This window comes from Rhinatrema bivittatum, chromosome 6 (assembly GCF_901001135.1).
Source record: "Rhinatrema bivittatum chromosome 6, aRhiBiv1.1, whole genome shotgun sequence".
In the NCBI taxonomy this organism is placed as follows: Eukaryota; Metazoa; Chordata; class Amphibia; order Gymnophiona; family Rhinatrematidae; genus Rhinatrema; species Rhinatrema bivittatum.
This window is the reverse complement of record NC_042620.1, coordinates 151,336,560-151,354,324: the sequence shown is the minus strand read 5'-3', so window position 1 is coordinate 151,354,324 and position 17,765 is coordinate 151,336,560. Positions and strand designations below refer to the sequence as shown.

The following is a 17,765-nucleotide window of genomic DNA, read 5'->3' as shown; positions in this document are numbered from 1 at the left end:
GGTGAGCCCTTGGGCCATGGCGAAAGCTAGGGAGGAGCCCCAGCCACACCGTGGGAGGTGAGCTGGGCAGGCATGGTGAGCCAGGCGGGTACAGAAGCAGGCACAGAGTCTGACCCTCAGCCGGACCTGCACGCCCATGGCAACCAACACTGGAAGTTGATTGATGAACGGTCCTCCGACTGTTCCCGGCCCTTTCGGACCTGCCGCTGGGTACGGCAATGGGCAGCAGGCCGGACAGAGGCGAGGGCAAACAGAGTCCTCTACACTGAAGACGTCAGACGGGGGCTGAAGCAGACATCCAAGACAGGCTGAAGCAAGACGTTGGAGGCATCAGGGCAAGGGCTGAAGCGAGACATTGTAGAAGAGAGCAGGAAAGGTCCAGGCGAGCAGGAACTCCGATGCTGGGATACTGACATCCGAAGCCCCTTCGGCTGGCAGGAACAGAAGCTCAAGAGCCCGGGGGACGAATCCCTCCTGTTGGCCACTCCAGGGCCCAACAGGACAGAAGGCTCAGGAACCAGACGAAGACACAGGGCAGAACAACCGGAACTGGAACAGGAACAGGATCAGGCAGCTTCAGGAACAGACATCAAAGCAAGGTCAGGAACAGACATCAAGGCAAGGTCAGGAACAGACATCAAGGCAAGGTCAGGAACAGAGAGCCATCAACGCAAGGCAGACCACGGTAGACCTGGATCGGCAAGGTTACAGATGACTGTAGGGCCCGATCCAAAGGCCCGTTGCAAATGACAAGGAAGTCCTTATATACTGGAGGTAGAAGGCAACTCCCTGGGAGGAGCTTGCCAGGACCGCCCCTCGCTGGTCCTATAAATAAGGTGGAGAGCTGCGGGCCGGCCCCTAGGAGAAGGGCGTCGCCCAACAGGAAGTCCAAACGCTGGCATGCAAGCCACAGGCACAGCTAGGCCTCTCAGGCCCTGGTGCAAGTCCCGGATGGAACACAGGCGAGACCCTGGCTTCGGAGCGGCCTCCGGAGGAAGGTGAGAGACCACCTGTAGCGCAGCAACAGGGGGGGATCGTAACAAGATGACCAAAGCAAGGTTATTCAAGACATCACTGATCGCATGGTCAAGATGGCTCATGTCCCTGTCCAGCAGTAGAATAGTGCTTGGGACTGGGCCAACGGATTCCGTGGTTGGTTTTCCATGATCGGTGGATTTAAAAGCTTATTTGTTATCCAAGCCAGTTTAATTCTGTTTTGTCTTTTAGGACCCTGCATTATTCCTTTCTTGCTCAACCGCCTTCGTCGGATGATGGAGGACATTGCTGAACGCAAAAAAGCCACGCAGCTCCTGTCACTGTACATGTATTCCTCTGAGCTTATAGAACCTGTTTAACCATCCTCATGTTTTATCCTGGGCCATCTTCCCATACATGACAAGTCGGGCTACAAAGGGGAGTGGAACCAATAGGGCCCATCCGTCTCAAACCCGTGAAGAAACCATCGGACTGTTTGGGAAATTAGGGCCCTCTGAGAACTCAAATTGCTAATTTTTCTTGTTTCTGTTTCTTTCAGCTCCACAGCTGCTTTGTGATGGTGTGATACTTATCAATCTCTATGAAAAGTATCAAAGGGGGGAATGTAGTGGGCTGAAGGCTTCACCCTGACAGGGGACAATCTGAAACTCCTGCCAAACAGGACTTCATGTACCAGAATTCCCTGCTTCATGATGGGTTTACTTACAGTCTGCAATACAGCTGTAGTTAGGACATTGAGAAACTCTGTCAGCACGTTTTCATTTTTGGCTTCGCTGTTCTTATTCTCTGATAAGCTTTCACTGCCTGTCAAGTCTGCTAGATTAGAACAATGAATGTATTATGTGCAGGACAGTATTACTACAGACTCGTGAATTCCTTTCCAGAACTGCAAGTCCTGGCAGCCTCTCCTGCAGAACATGGGAGAAGTTTCACGAAAGTTCCAGGGTGTCTAGGGAGGGGTCAGTAGCCCCTCAGCCGGGATATGCTTGCTCAGCAATGCGTAGAACGCATGTGTAAAAGATAAGAAATGTGGAATGTATAAAAGCCATCTCCTGAAGGGGAGGGGCACGCAGATTTCTGAGCCATTGTTCTCAGCTGTGTCTTGCATGCAATAAAAGTCTTTCTTTTCGGACCAGTTGTCTGGGGCCTCTTTTCTGACGGTAACAATATGTCTCCCCAATGGAGTTGCGGGAAGTTAAAGATGTGCCATTTCAAAAACTTCAGGGTTTTTACTCCACTTTGTCTTACATTTGCTCAAAACTTAAATGTGGTATAGTCGACAATTATCATGTTTGATAGAAACATCTCAAGTTCTTGAAAAGAGTAATTTTCAATGGGACTTCTGTGAGTAAAACAGTGTTTTATGTGCAGAATTGGCCTGTTACAATATTGCCTGGTCAATATTCAGGTAAAATATGTCCTGTTCATACATAAATTTACCTGGACTCAGCAAAAGCATTCCTGGAGGTGAGGGGAGAGTTGGGGAAGGGTTTGGACTTATATACATACTTTTGGATTTTGAAAAGCATGCATATAAATTTTCATGGAAAATTGTATTAGCAGGTGTAACATGTGGGTAGATCTGGTAAAAACAGATGTAACTTGTGCATATATTTGCAGACTTTTTTATGCACAATGTTACAAAACTACCCCCTTAAAGGATCACTTTCAAAGATGAGAAAGTCTGTGGGTACCTTTTGCCCACAGACTTTACACATATTTTCAAAGCAAAAGTACATGCATAATTTTGCTTTGAAAATGCTCAGAAAGCACATGCAGAAACTCCCCCATACAAAGTTACACCTGCTCCTGCCATGGCATGTGGCTTTACACACAGGGAGGATAACTTTCAAAAAAATGTGCGCAATGCACATACGTGTGTATATGGCTGTGAGCAGACCTATGCAAGTATTTTATAAACCATGCATATAATATACACTTGTTTTATAAAATACATGTAGCTCTATCCTGCAACATAAGCGCGCATATGTAGGCTTATGCATGCATACATGCAATGCATTGAATTCACATGGATCAATGCATTGAAAGTGTGTACTTTTCCTACCTGTTTTAAAAATATACACACATATATTTTATGCATGAAAATAGAGTAGGACATACTTGCACAATTCGGCCAATTTTAAAACATGTGTGCTTAAATGAAATTAACCAATATATCAATTAGTCCATCAGTTTACCCAATCCTCTGGCCCATCGAGACCTCCTGGTCCTTCAGCCTGGACTTTCCCAATTCATCCAGACCTTCCACCCCGTCAATACTACACAATAAACATGTTTAATATCACTTATGCCAGAGAATTAGCAGGTGTAAAACTATGAAAGTAAATTGGAAAATGTACACGCCTGCTTTTAAAATAACAACTTTCCCGTGTAAGTATTGGCCTTGTCCCAAAATGCCCCTAGACCACCCTTTTTTTAAGCACATATTTTTTTCTTTTAGAAAATATGGAATACTTAAGTAGAGGCTACTTACGCATGTATATGCCAATTTTTGGGCATGTAATAATGTTTTGAAAATTCACCCCACAGTTTTTAAAATTGAAAGTATGCACATAAATCCATATTCCCCAAAATGCTTCGTTTTGCAGGCAGAAAAAAAATGTGCATACTTTTTGCATGCATGGATCGACAAGTTTTCTAATGAACCATTTACACACTAACATCATGTTTTATGCACATAAATGGGTTCGAAAATTTAGCTCTTAATGAATCCATTATTGATAGGTTTTGGTGGTAATTTAAACATAAATGTTTATCCGAATATGTGATATACTAGAAAGCTTGTGTCACCAGTGGGTTAGATTGAGACCGGCGCTTGATGTGGTGTACTTAGATTTCAATGATGCCTTTGGCACAGTGACATGATGCAGCAGATGGAGGCAGAAGCCCCAGTAGATGACACAACAGTATGGAGGCAGCAGCAGGATGACATAACACAGCAGCATAGAGGCAGGAGCCCCAGGAGATGACACAGCAGCATGGAGGTAGCACTAGAATGGGAAGAGAGAAGAGAGAAGAACCAGCATCAAGACCAGGAGATAAGACATGATGAGAAAAGACACCAGCAGCAGGACCAGGAGATGAAACATGATGAGAAGAGATACCAGCAGCAGGACTGTGACTGGAGACCACAACAAGGAGGCAGGACTATGGGCAGAGCATAGAGGAGGGCATAAGAAGCCAGCAGCAGGACAACACATGATGACAGCAGACCATTCCCATTAGCAAGCCAGCACAGGAACTCTGTAGTGAGGACAGGCCCAGCAGTCTTCTTCCATCTAGCTGACACAGGAACTCCGTAGTGAGGACGGTCCCAGCAATCTTCTTCCATCTACCCAACATAAGAACTCTGTAGTGAGGATGGGCCAGCAGTCTTCTTCCATCTAGCTGACACAGGAACTTTGTAGTGCGTACTGGCCTGGCTTGTTTGGACAGGACATCTTTGAGTGAAAATTGTTATCCTTTAAAAGGTTAACAACTTGGGAGTGTGTGTGTGTGGGGGGGGGGGGGGGGCTCTTAGCCCTTTTCCTCGCCTGGGCTTTTGGATGGTTGGGGGTGGCATACTTTGGGAGGGCCTACCCCTGGGCCATCCCGATAGCCGGGGACTGCTGCATGGCGTCAACTCCTGGGAGGATGGGAATGGCACTGGTGGAGGCTCTGGTAATCTTTCAATTAGTAGGGTGAAAGCAGATGTGAGGTTGTTGATAGAGGTGTGCTTGCAAGGCAATGGTGGTCCTGATGTGAGCCTTCCTCAGACGCATCAGCTCTGCCTGTATATGGTGCAGTTGGAGGCCATGCCTTCTCTCAATGTGTTCAATGGTTTCATGGACCTGCTATTCCTCTGTTTCAGGTGCCGCAGGTACTGCTGGTGGAGGCTGATGTACTTTCTGTGGGACCAACACTGGCATGTCCAGACTGGGTATCTATAGGATCTGGCTGGGGATTGGGTGAGCTGCAGTGAAGTGGGGACTGCCAGCTTGGTCCCATGGCATGAGGCTGGAGAGAGAAAGATTCATATCCAGTTACAGGGGTGAGCCAAGGGGTGCAAGCAGTTGGTGCTCTTCTGTTGGTTGCTGGAGTTGCTCCTCCTCCTTTTTCTCACTCCTTTGTGTTTCTGCATCTAATTGGAGGGTTGCTACCCAAGCTACAGCTGCTGCTGCTGCACTGCTGGTTCCTGGGGCTGCCTAGATGCTGGATGATTGGGTTACCACTTCTGGAGAGGTGTCGCTATCTTCACTTTCGCTCCCACTCCGCATCCACTCCCCCCCCCCCCCACACACACCTGTCCTGCCACCTCCCCTCCCCTCTGCCCTCTCTGTCTATCCCTATAAAAGAGTAGATTGGGAGGGAACTTCCCTAAACCCCCTAACTACCCTTTCTCCCTTTTCCCCTCTCCACCCCGACCCCTAAACTCCACCTAACTACTCTAGTTTTTTTTTATTTTAAAACTTAACTGCTCTCCCGAGTAGAAGTATATTCCGTGTGCTGGCGCTGTCCTAGGTGGCCCCCACCCTGCCTCTGCCCCACCCAGACCCCAGCCCTTCTTTGGCCCACCCCCTTTTATACAGCCCGGCTCTTCCGCGCCTCTTGGAAAATACGCTCAGCCCACACACACATGCGTATCTCCCAGTGTAACACGCACACCAGGGATTGAAAATTTCCCCAAAAGTCTTCTTTCCAATTCTGTGTCTTTGGGGGAAAAAAAGCCTATGGGGGTAATTTTAAAAAGGGTTTACATTCATAAAACTGGGTTTTACATGTATAAATGCATTCTACCTGTGTAAGCGGTGACAGATTTAGGGTTTTGCCCCTTTACCCTCCCCGAGGTTGGACAACAGGGAGCAGAAGGTCTAAGGCACAGTCCCCTAGTTTCCTGTAGCAGCTTAGGGGTAGATTCTGTTGTGGCAAGAATTTAAAAATTCAGAAGCAAATTGCAAATATTTCCATCTTTTGTATTACATTATAAAAATAAAGTAGTTTTACACAATGATTAGTATAATTTTATATTATTTTTATTGGGTGAAGAAAAGTGGTTTCAAGTATCAGTACAGGGAGGAGACAGGGATGGGGAGAGGAAGGGACAGGAATCAGGAATGGGGGGAGGAGAAAGGGGGAGGAGAGTGAAAAGGAAAGAGGATTAGGGATGGGGAAGATTAGGAATCTGAGATGGGTAAGAGGGGAGAGATAGAGAGAGGAAGGATCTTGGATTGAGGAAGGGGAGGAGGGAGTAGGAAGGGTTGGGGAGAGGGTTTCAGGATCTGGAGAGAAGAGAGAGGAAGGAAAGGAGGGAGGTTCCAGGGTCTGGGGGAGAGAATCCAGAATCAAGGGAGGGAGGATTTGAATTGCAGTGGGTGGGGAGGAGAGGAGGTAGATGTCCCTACCATGCTCCAGTCCTGTTCCATTTGCATCTCCCTCTTTAAATCCCACCCAAAATGACATATTCATACACATATAAGCTAGGGTGAGAGAACATAGTATAAATCTCATCTTTGTGAGACTTTCCTCACTCCAAATGACGTCAAATCTTCACCAATGTGTACTGTGCTGTTCGTAAGTCTCACTCTCCATGCAAAATAGGCCCCTAAACACTAAACCACCACTAATACCTCACCTTGACCTATCAGGTGGCCCTCCTATAGAGATATAAATAGGTGCACACAGTGACGCTTTCCCCAGAGGCTCTCTCTCTCTACTCCACTCCACTCCCTCTTCCCTCTCCCCCCTCAAGCCCAGAAATGGCCAAAATGCAATTCAAAAAATTTATCACAAATTGCATTATGGCCATTTCAGATATATCACACAGCTTAACGCCAGGGAAAAAGGTGTAGTTATTTCTGGCGTTAAAACCATGTGATAGCATGCATTATGCTATCGCACAGTGCGATATGGCCCCTAATTTAACTTAAACCCAGCCAAACTCCTCCCCTGATCCCACCCCTCTCAAAAATTTGCATTCACACCATGCACTACCATACTTTTCGCAAACATTATGGCGTTAACACATGTGTTAACGCCATAATGCATTTTGATAAATGATCCTATCAGCTGGTTAAGTCATCTGGCTAACTCTGAATAACTTAGGCCTGTATTTTCTAAGGTCGCAGACCTTACCTTTTCGTCGTCAGTGACGTCTTCGCAGCATCCGCCCCAGTGCTGCCCTGATTCCTCCCCTTCCGGTGCAGACACCGCCCAGAACCCGTCCCCATCTAGGTATTGCTTGCGATCCCTTTTGAATATGACCCCCTTAGCTGTCTAACTCAACTCCTCTTAGTTATACCCTTGAAATGCCAATAAATTAGCTGGCTAAATTCTAGCTACCTAACTTATTAGGACTTCTTCATGTACATGAATGATATCCAACTTTTCGTACCGTGTAATAAGTTGGGTTACTTTCCTGTTGAAAATTTTCAAATGATTATTCAAGAAATACATGATTGGATATATTGTCTTTAAATATTGCCAAGACCGCTTTGATGTGGATAGGAAAGCCATACCAACAAATACACTTAGCCCAGTAGTCTTTTAAAAGAAGTCTTTGCGAGTGGTTTTTGAAATAAAAAATTTAGGGATTATCATAGACAGTAAGCTAACAATGAGACCTTACTTGATAAGTGTAACAAAAAGCACATTCTATAAGCTGAAATTGGTTAATGTTGCACGTCCCGGCCGTGTTGGTGCCGCGACCAGGCCTGCTTACCTCGCGCTCCTGTCCACCGGCTCCAACTCCATGTCTCTAGCTGCCGCGGCCAGCTCCCATCGCCCGTGGTGCTCCCCGGTGTCCCCAGGCCCATCGGGGCCTTCTGGCTCTCAGCGCTCCTCATGCCAGGGCTCAGCGTCCTCCATGGTGTCGACCCTGCCCCTAGGTGCGCATGCACAGACCGCGGTTTCCTTTAAAGGGCTCAGCGCGGGAACCCGGTCAGCAGCACCAGGAGATGACATCACGTAACCCTGGTATAAAAGGTGAGGCTCTTCCTCCAGAGCCTCGCCTTGGCAATTGGGTCGACACCTCGGTTTAGTAGTTTGCCTGTTCCTTGTTCCTGTGCCTGATCCTGCTTGTTCCAGAGTTCCCATGTTCCAGCATCTCCATGTTCCTGTGTTCCCATGGTCCTCTGTGTCTCCAGCGTCTGTCTTGTTCCTGCTCCTCGTTCCCTGGTAGTACCCTTTGGACTGATTTTTGGTACTGACCTCTGCTCGCCTGACTATGATTGACTGCTGCCTGGACCTGACCTTTGCCTGCCTTCTGACCACGTTGACCGCTGCCTGGAACCAACCTCTGCCTGCCTGACCATGTTGACCACTGCCTGGAACTGACCCTCACTTGCCTTGACCACTTGGACTGACCTTGGAACTGACCCTTGCTTTGGCTGACCACTTCTGGATGGATACCCTGGCTTTGATCCTTGCGCTTCACTCGGACACTCTCTTCTTGACTCCCGTGACCACCAGACCGACCTGCTTGGACTCTGCCCGCGGCCTTCATCTGACCAGACCCACAGGCGCTGCCAGTTCCACCCAGAGAACCTTCCTAAACTGTTACCTCCCTGAGGTCTCCAGAGTCTCCAGTTCAGGTCTGGCCCATCCTCTCTGCATCAGCCATGCACCCTTTCTTGTGGTGGGAACACCTCTCTGCTACCTCTCTGGGAGACTCTCTGAGGCCCACCTAAGTCCAGGTGGTCCGGGTACCCAAGGGCTCAACCTGCGGAAACCCCAGACTGTTATTGGCGAAGCTCCAGCTAGCCTCTGTCTCCTCGTGTGCTCCGCCTCCTGGTGGCAGGCGCTCTCTGGGTCCGACCAGAGGGCCATACCAATCCACCTCCAGCGCAACAGTTAAGAGACTGAAATCTCTTTTTCTTTTCACAGGAATATTTTAGAATGGTATTACAAGTATTAGTGTTATTGCAAATTGACTTTTGTAATAGTTTACTGGTAGGATTGCCCAACACATATGTTTGGGCATTGCAACAAATACAAAATTCTACTGCCAGATTATTGTTGAAAATCCCTCCTTTTGATCACATTATGCTGGTTTTGACATTCCTTCACTGGCTACCAGTTAAATGGAGAGTATAATTTAAATTGCTAGTCATAATTCATAAATTACTAATTGCAGAAACAAAGGGGCAGATTTTCAAAGGCTACGCGCGTAACATGAGAAAATCTGCCCCTGCGCGCGCTGAGCCTATTTTCCATAGGCTCAGTGGTGCGCACAAGCCCCGGGACGCGCGTATGTCCCAGGGCTTCGAAAAAGGGGTGGGAAGGGGGCGTGTCCGGGGGCATGGCAGTGGTCCAGGGGTGGGAGCAGGGGGTCAGGGGGCGGGTCTGGGGGCGTGGCGGTGGTTCGCGGGCAGTCTGGGGGTGGAGCCGAATCCCCCGGCACAGTGGCCTGTGCTGGGGGATGGTGAGCCGGCACACGCAAGTTACACCTGCCCAAGGCAGGCATAACTTTTGAAATAAAGGTAGGGGGGACGATTTAGGTAGGGCTGGGGGTGGGTTAGATAGGGGAAGGGAGGGGAGGTGGGGGGGGGTGGCCGAAAAAAAGTTCCCTCCGAGGCCGCTCCGATTTCGGAGCAGCCTTGTAGGGAACGGGGAAAGCCATCGGGGCTCCCCTCGGGTTGCACGAACAAATCTATGCCAGCACAAAAGTTTTAAAATCTGCCCCATAGTGTTTACTAGCAGATAGCCTTATTCCTTATGCCTCCAGCAGAGCATTGAGCTCTCTAGGAAACATTTATTAACAGTGCCTTCTTTGCATACTACTAGACTACAATCGACTCATGTGCTGCCCCTGAACTATGGAATAGTTTACCTGCTCATGTACGAGAGGCAAAATATATTAAGATTTTTAGGAAAAAGCTATACACTTTGTTTTTTAGTGAAGCACTTTTATGAAATATGTTAATCAACATTTCTATTTGGTTTTTGTATTTATGTGATATATTTTATAAACTAGGGATGTTTTAATATTGTAATCCACTCTGAACAAAATTTTGGAGATGTGGAAAATAAAATCTGAATAAATAAAAAACATACTGTCCCAATTCAGAAAACAGTAATTAAGAAATAAGGCTAAGTGCATTTTAGGATTCTAGCAGACAGCATAAAAAATTTAACATCTCTCTATTGACATTTTTGCAGCTAACATAAAGCTGAGAGGTTTTCAGTTTGTTTACTCAACATGTATGTCCATGTTCTTATGACTTTGATTTTATAAGTTAAATTTAAAAAACAGAAATACTATTATCTTAAGTAATTACCTGTCGATAGCTGGATGTGAAGGCTCCAAGATAGGCTACTATTCCTGATGAAATGAGAATATTTCCTGTTAGATTGACGTACAGCCTCCCAAGCTCCCAAGCAGACTGTCTCCAGCGAGTTTTTTCACCTCCAAGGCCTCCAATCAGCTGCTCTGCTCGATCTAATTTTTTGCTGCACAAATCAACCTTAAAAACAACACAAAAAAGGCATATTAGAAGATCTTAAGTCTAAACCTAATTTCTTGAACCATCTAATATGTTCAATTTTTCACATCATATTTATGAAAAAGATCATAGAGATCATCCTCTAAGAAGATGGAGTACTGAAGGACTATGGTACTATTTTTTCTGACCCTAATAAAATATAAGAACATAAGAAATACCAAGCTAGGTCAGCCTAATGTTCCATCAAGCCCAGCATTCTGCCTTCCACAGTGGCCTGTCCAGGTCTCTTGGATGTACTTCTTAGAACTTAAATAGGAAAGCCCATTCCATGTTGCTCCCTCCCAGAAGCAAGCGGTAGAAACACTTAAGGCTATTTGGCTAAATAAGGGTTAATGGACCTATGCTCTAAAAACAAATCCAAACCTTTTTTAAATTTGCTAAATTACTAGCCTTAACCATACTCTCCAGCAACAAATTCCATTTTTTGATTGTGTGTTGACTGAAATAATCCTTTCTGGAAATGTATAATATATTCCAAGGCGATGAACTACAACTTTGATTGACTGTGCAATGTTCTCTTAAATGAAAAAAACAGATTTAAATGGGGACTAAATATAATATTATACAGGTTATTGTTGAGACCTCACCTGCAGTAATGTATTCATTTCTGGAGGCTGTACCTCTGGCAGGATATAGACTGTGGTCCAGAGAAGGGTTATTAAAATGATGCAGGGTCTGCACCAGAAACCTAATGAGATGAGACTTAGAAATATATTTACTAAATCATGTTAAAAATGGGTGTTATCCAATGCTTTGAGTGAGCTATTCACTAAAGAGTGTAAAGCTTTTAGTGAATACTGCATTAAAATTTAATCTAATGCAGCTAGTAACATAAGAATCTGCCATATTGGGTCAGACTGAGGGTCCATCAAGCCCAGAATCCTGTTTCCAACAGTGGCTAATCCAGGTCACAAGTATGTGGCAAGATCCAAAACAGTAAATAGATCCTATGCTGCTATCACACAATGATAAGTAGTGGCTATTTCTTAAGTCTACTTGGTTAATAACAGTTTATTGACTTCTCCTCCAGGAATTTGGCCAAATCTTTCTTTATACCCAGCTACACTAACTACCTTAACAACATTCTCCAGTAATGAATTACAGAGCTCAATTGTGCACTGAGTAAAAAAGAATTTTCTTCAATTTGTTTTTAATGTGTTACTTACTAATTTCATGGAGTGCCCCAAAGTCTTTGTATTTTTTGAAAGAGTCAATAACAAATTTACATTTACCTGTTCTATTCCACTCATAAATTTATAGACCTCTATCCTATCTCCCCCTCATCCAGCTCTTCTCCAAGCTGAAGAGCTCCAATCTCTTTAGCCATCAATTGTATGGGAGTTGTTCCATCCTCTAATCATTTTGGTTGCTCTTCTCTGTACCTTTTTCAATGCAATTATATCTTTTTTGAGATACAGTGACCAGAACTGTACATAGGTGTAGCCTCACCATGGAGCAATACAGAGGCATTATGAAATGCCGTTATTATCCTCGCTTCCTTTACTAATAATGCCTAACATTGTTTGCTTTTTTGACCACCGCTGCACACTGAACTGAGGATTTCAAAGCATTGCCATTATGACACCCAGGTTTTTTTCCTGGGCAGTGATTCCTAATAAGGAACCTAACATTGTGTAACTACACTGCAGGTTAATTTTCACTTTGCACTTGTCCATATTAAATTTCATCTGCCATTTAAATGCCTGGTCTTACAGTTTCTCAAGGTCCTCCTGCAATTTTTCACAATCCGCTTGTGAGTTAACAACTCAGAAAATCCAAATACACTATAACCCCTTAAAAAATATGTAGCAGATTAGGATTACATTGGGCACCCTCCAGCCATCAGGCAGAAAGATGATCCCAGTGATAGGTTACAAATTACCAGTAACAGATGAACACTTTTATTTTTTAGTTCTTTCAGAACTCTGGAATGTATATCATCTGGTTCTGGGTGATTTAATTTATCGATCTGCCTTCTTACATCTTCCAGATTAACAGTGATTTGTATCAGTTTTTCTGAATCATCACCAATGAATACAGTTTCTGGCACCGGTATCTCTCCAATATCCTCTTCAGTAAACACCAAAGCAAAGAACCCATCCAGTCTTTCTGTGGGGGCTTTATTTTTCCTAAGTGCTCCTTTAACCACTTGATCATCTAAGGGACCGACAAACTCCCTAACATGCTTCCTTTTTTGGATATATTGAAAACATGTTTTGCCTCCAAAGCCAGCTTCTTTTCAAATTTTCTTTTAGCAGGTGAAGTAATTGGGCACCATTTTGGCTATTGGAGCATGTGGGGCAAAAAGGATTGGAGATATCTCCTGCCCAATCGCTGATCCTGGACCTTCTGGTGGAGTAGGTGGAAGAGTGGAAGGAGCCAGCTGCAGGGAGGACATTAGAGCCTTGAAGCCCCATCAAAAGATGTCAGGGGAGGCTGGACTATAGCCTGTAGGGCATGCTCTTCTTCTCAGGGGATGGAAGGTGGAAAGGGATGGTCATGGTCTGCTTTTCCTCTTAGAGGCTGGATGCCAGCAGGGATCACTCTTAGGCTCAGGAGGAGAGGCCAGCTGTCTTAGCAGTTATGTTAGCCTGCTGAAGCATTATTAAGTTTTGCATTACTGGTCAGGTTAAAGCAAAGCCCATAGTTAATGCAATTTGCATGAACCTATTGGAATATTGAGCTGATTTGCATATTATACAGTTCATTACCATTTTGCTCACAGTTGTCCAGATCTGTTTAGGTATTAATGGTAACACAAGAGTATATATTACTGTTAATATGCAGTTTAGTCCTTTAACACACATTAATTGCCATGTGACATGCATTACCACATTAATGCCCTTTAGGGATAACACTGTATACTCTAGAGAAGCAGCATAACAGGGGTGATATGACAAAGACATTCACATTCCTGAAAAGTATTAATAGTGTTTAAGAAGCAAATCTTTTTCAGTGGAAATGAAGTCTAGAACAAAATGTCATGATATGAGGCTCTGAGGACATAAACTCTGGTGCAACATCAAGAAATATTTTTTAATGGAGTGGTTGGTGGAAACTAAAATGATAGTGGAATTCAAGAGGGCATAGAATTAGTACAGAGGATCCATAGTTGCAAAAAATTAGACAGATAGTAGAAGAACTAATTAGCAGCTGGGTTTGTCTGGCAGGCAGCAAATACATAGAATAATAAATAGAATAATAATAAATAGAATTAAAAGTCTTGGAGGAAACATGGGTACTCACATAGCTCTCTGGAAGGCTGTGATAATAGAATTAATTAGCAGCGGGATCTTTATGGCAGGCTGCTAGCACAGTAATAAGATGTCTTAGCATAAATACAGGTGGATCTGTCTGGTAGGCTGCAAGTACAGTAAAAATTAGAAGTCCTGGTGGAAATGTGGCTGAGTCCGTCTGGCAAGATATATATTCCTCATGTTGATTTTATCATTGTAGCAGGTTGTTGCTGGTGGGGCACTGTCAGAAAAGGGCACAGGGACCTAGGAATCCAAACGTTTGGGTAACAGTCACCTTGGTGTTGGTGGCTGTCTGGATTGTTATAGAACCTTGAGAGAGGAGGGATAGTGGATATGAACTAAAAAGAGATTCTTACATGTTCAACTACCCATAAGAAGGAAGATAAGAAAAATTATCCTGAATAAGGAATGAAATCCTACAGGCTGTCACGTTCTATTGCTGGCAGCTGGAGTATATGATTGGTAGAGTAGAGAGGAATATTTGGGTGGACTGGATAGACCATTTGTTTTTTTTCTGCTACCATGTACTATGTTATGTCACTTTGTATTACTGCATGAGTTTTCAAGACTACATAAGTCCTTTCTTCAGACATTAGGCCAGAATAGTAAAAAATATACAATGTTCTCCAGTAGTGCATTCTTATTCGTATGTTGGTCTGAAAAAGATACCAGAACATAAAAAGCATTCAGTGTTGGTGGATTTAATTCCAGTCATCAAAAGATAGATCTCAGTTCCCCTTGCACAACTGAAAGGGAATGAGAAGGATGACACAAAGGAAGAGAAAATGAGGAAATAACTGCTAAAACTACAGCATAATCTAGTAACAAATAAGAACTCACTAAAAACTAATGCTGTGTGGGGCTGTCAGTTAAAAACAAAGAATGTTACTAGACACAACCCCAGGAAGAAGGGGAAGTAAAACACCTGTTAGGGTTGCCTTCATGATGGTTCGTAAATTATACTTAAGGGAAACATGGGGGTAACCATCACAGAATGGCAGTTACTATCTTAAGCTTGCTGGACAGACTGGATGGACCATTTGGTCCTTTTTTGCCATCATTTCTATGTTTCTATTTTATTGTTATCTTACCAAATCTTTGTTTCTTATTTGAATATTCACCACAGCATTGTTTTTGGTTGCATAGACTTTGATTGCTTTAGAATGCCCCATTAACCATTTGTAATGTTACTATGTTATAATGTTATTTATTTATATTCTCCTTACCCATTTCCTCCCCATAAGTTGCCTTGTTTTCCGTTCTATGTACTGCACAATTTACCTTTTTATGTTTTTTGCTACTTCACCTGTTATACGTAAACCGATGTGATGTTCTTTGAACACCGGTATAAAAAAAAGCCATAAATAAATAAAATAAATAAACCATAATATTTTATGGCTTGGTGCCATCCTCTGTTTTTTAAATTATATATCATCTGGACCAATGTGATTTCTCGGTAGATCCCAAGGTTTTGACATACCTCCAAATAGATGATTTAAAAAGACTGGAAACCATCAATTTTTCTTGTACCTGATTCTCCAGATCAGCCTTCCTCTGTTTGTTTGCTTCAAGTGTATCTTCAAGTTTAGCCAATTTGTCCTGAACCTCCTTTAGAGCTGCTTGTTTCTTTCTTAGACCATCCATAGCAATCTTTAGTTCCCCTTCAGCCAGGTTCAGCTTTTCTTTTTTAGGTGCTACAACTTTTGCCACTCTAAAGGAAAGAAAGAAAGAATGAATAAAAATGTGAATGAAAATTTACTAAAAGTACTACAATGATTATTGTATTATTACTGTATTTAAATACAGATTATTATAAATGTTTATTTGTAATTTCTAAGCAAATTGTTCTCTTGGAATTGGACTGCATACTGCATTCTGAAAATTAGAGTATCCCCTTTGCCTCGCTTATAAAACCATTGGCCCTTCATATTTATATTTTAAAAATACTTATACTAGAAAATCTTTAAGGTATTGTCAAAATTAACATTCAGACCATTTGAACATATGGTACCAAATGCAAACCCAACACCATAAAGAAGCTGCATCCTGATGTCATTTTGTTAAGAGTTGTAAATTCTTTAGTTGATTCTGTTAGGATAAATAAAAAATCCAATTAAAAAGTTCTATTCCCCGCCCTCCAAAAAAATATTTCAAAAGAGCAGAATCATCAAATTACACTCAATAATTAAAACTAATAAGGATTTAAACATCTGCTCTCCATACATGGGATCTGATTTCCAGTCACCCTGAGATTGTCGTGGATTGGGGGAGGTAGGGCTGCACAAATTTTATCTTCTCTCTCACACACATGCACAAAAACACATTCATTCTCTCACACACTCCCTCTCTCTAACATACAAAGACTGCCTCCTCTTAACCTCACCCTCATAGGTACATTATGGGGCAGATTTTCAAAGGGGTACGCGCGTACCCCCCGAAAACCTGCCCCAAATTCCCCCTGCGCACGCCGAGCCTATATTGAATAGGCTCGGCGGTGCGTGCAAGCCCCTGGATGTGCGTTAGTCCCGGGGCTTTCCTGGGGGGGGCGTGTCGGGTGTGTGTCAGGGGGCGTGTTGCGGTGACTTGTCATCCGGGGCGGGGCCACAGGCATGGTTCCGGCCCGGGGGCTTTTCAGGGACGTGGCCAAGGCCTCCGAAACTGCTCCCGGGCCAGGGAATCGCGCGCCGGCCGGCCTCAACTTTTCGAACAAAGGTAGGGGGGATTTAGATAGGGCTGGGGGGGTGGGTTAGGTAGGGGAAGGGAGGGGAAGATGCGGGGGTGTGGAAGGAACGGAGGCAGGCTACGCGGCTCGGCGTGCGCAGGCTGCTGGTTTTGCACAGCCTTACGTGCGCCGACCCCGGATTTTAAATGATACGCGCGGCTACGCGCGTATCTATTAAAATCTGGCATACTCTTGTTTGCGCCTGGTGCGCGAACAAAAGTACGCACGGGCGTATTTTTTTAAAAATCTACCCCTATGTTTGTGCTTGTATGTGCATGCCTGTGAGAGCCTATATATATGAGACACAGGCTCTCACAGGCACAAAACATACCAAACACACAAGCTCTCACACAGATACATTCATAGGCATACAGGTTCTCACACAGCCTCACACAGAAGTCCTCACACAGACACACACACACAGGCACCCTCTCTCACACACACACACAGGCACACCCACACACCCACCCACACATATACCCTCTCATATACAGGCACTCACTCGCATATGGCCAATCTCTCGCTCTCTCACACACATTTTGGATCTCTTCTTCCACCGCTAGCTGCAGAACAGGACCTCTTCATCAGCCGCCGGCGCCGGGGAAAGGCCGGCGGCACAGCAGGGCTTCTTCATCTGCCGTCAGCTCCAGAGAAAGGCCGGTGGCATGGCAGGGCCTCTTATTCTGCTGCCAGCTTGGAAGAAATGCCGGTGGCACCACAGGACATTACATTTGCTGGCGGGAAGTAGGAACCCTGCCAGCACATTATTTTGCGCTACCACGGGATCCATGTGTGCATGGATGCCTGCGCACAGCTTCCGCTCCCTCGCCCCCCCTTAGTACACCAATGTAGCCCACCGATCTTCCTGCTTGTGGGGGGGAGGGAGTGGAAGCTATGTGCAGGCATACGCACACGCATGGGCCTCTCCTTCCGTTGCTGGCATTTTCTCTTTGGCTGCTGGCTGGCTAGGCTCCACTGGCAGCCCACAGCCTCTCCTGAAGCCTCTGGCCCGCTGCTGCCCCAGGTGTGCCGCTTCGTGCAAATGCACGGTATGCATACCTGATCACACTGGGCCTGCCCAAATGTTGGGCAAAAGCATCTGAGGCTGGTTTGCCATCTGACCTGTACAGGGAGTAGAACTGAGTCAGCTTCCTGTTGCAGGGGGATGCAAACAAGTCCACATCTGGGTTTCCCCAGAGGCAGATGATCCAGTTCACCATCCTCTGGTCCAGAAACCACTCATGGGGTCTGAAGGCATGACTCAGTCTGCCCGCTATCACATTCTCCATT

The 17,765-nt window shown here is 44.9% G+C and overlaps 1 protein-coding gene across 1 annotated transcript in view; it reads right to left on the bottom strand.

Moving 5' to 3' along the window:
* Nucleotides 1–17,765, bottom strand: part of DNAH7 (dynein axonemal heavy chain 7) — a 724,465-nt gene that overhangs the window by 257,664 nt on the left and 449,036 nt on the right. Inside the window, 2 exon segments of the mRNA XM_029606081.1 lie at nt 10,272–10,457; nt 15,284–15,464. Of these exon segments, the coding sequence (XP_029461941.1) occupies nt 10,272–10,457; nt 15,284–15,464 (367 nt within the window).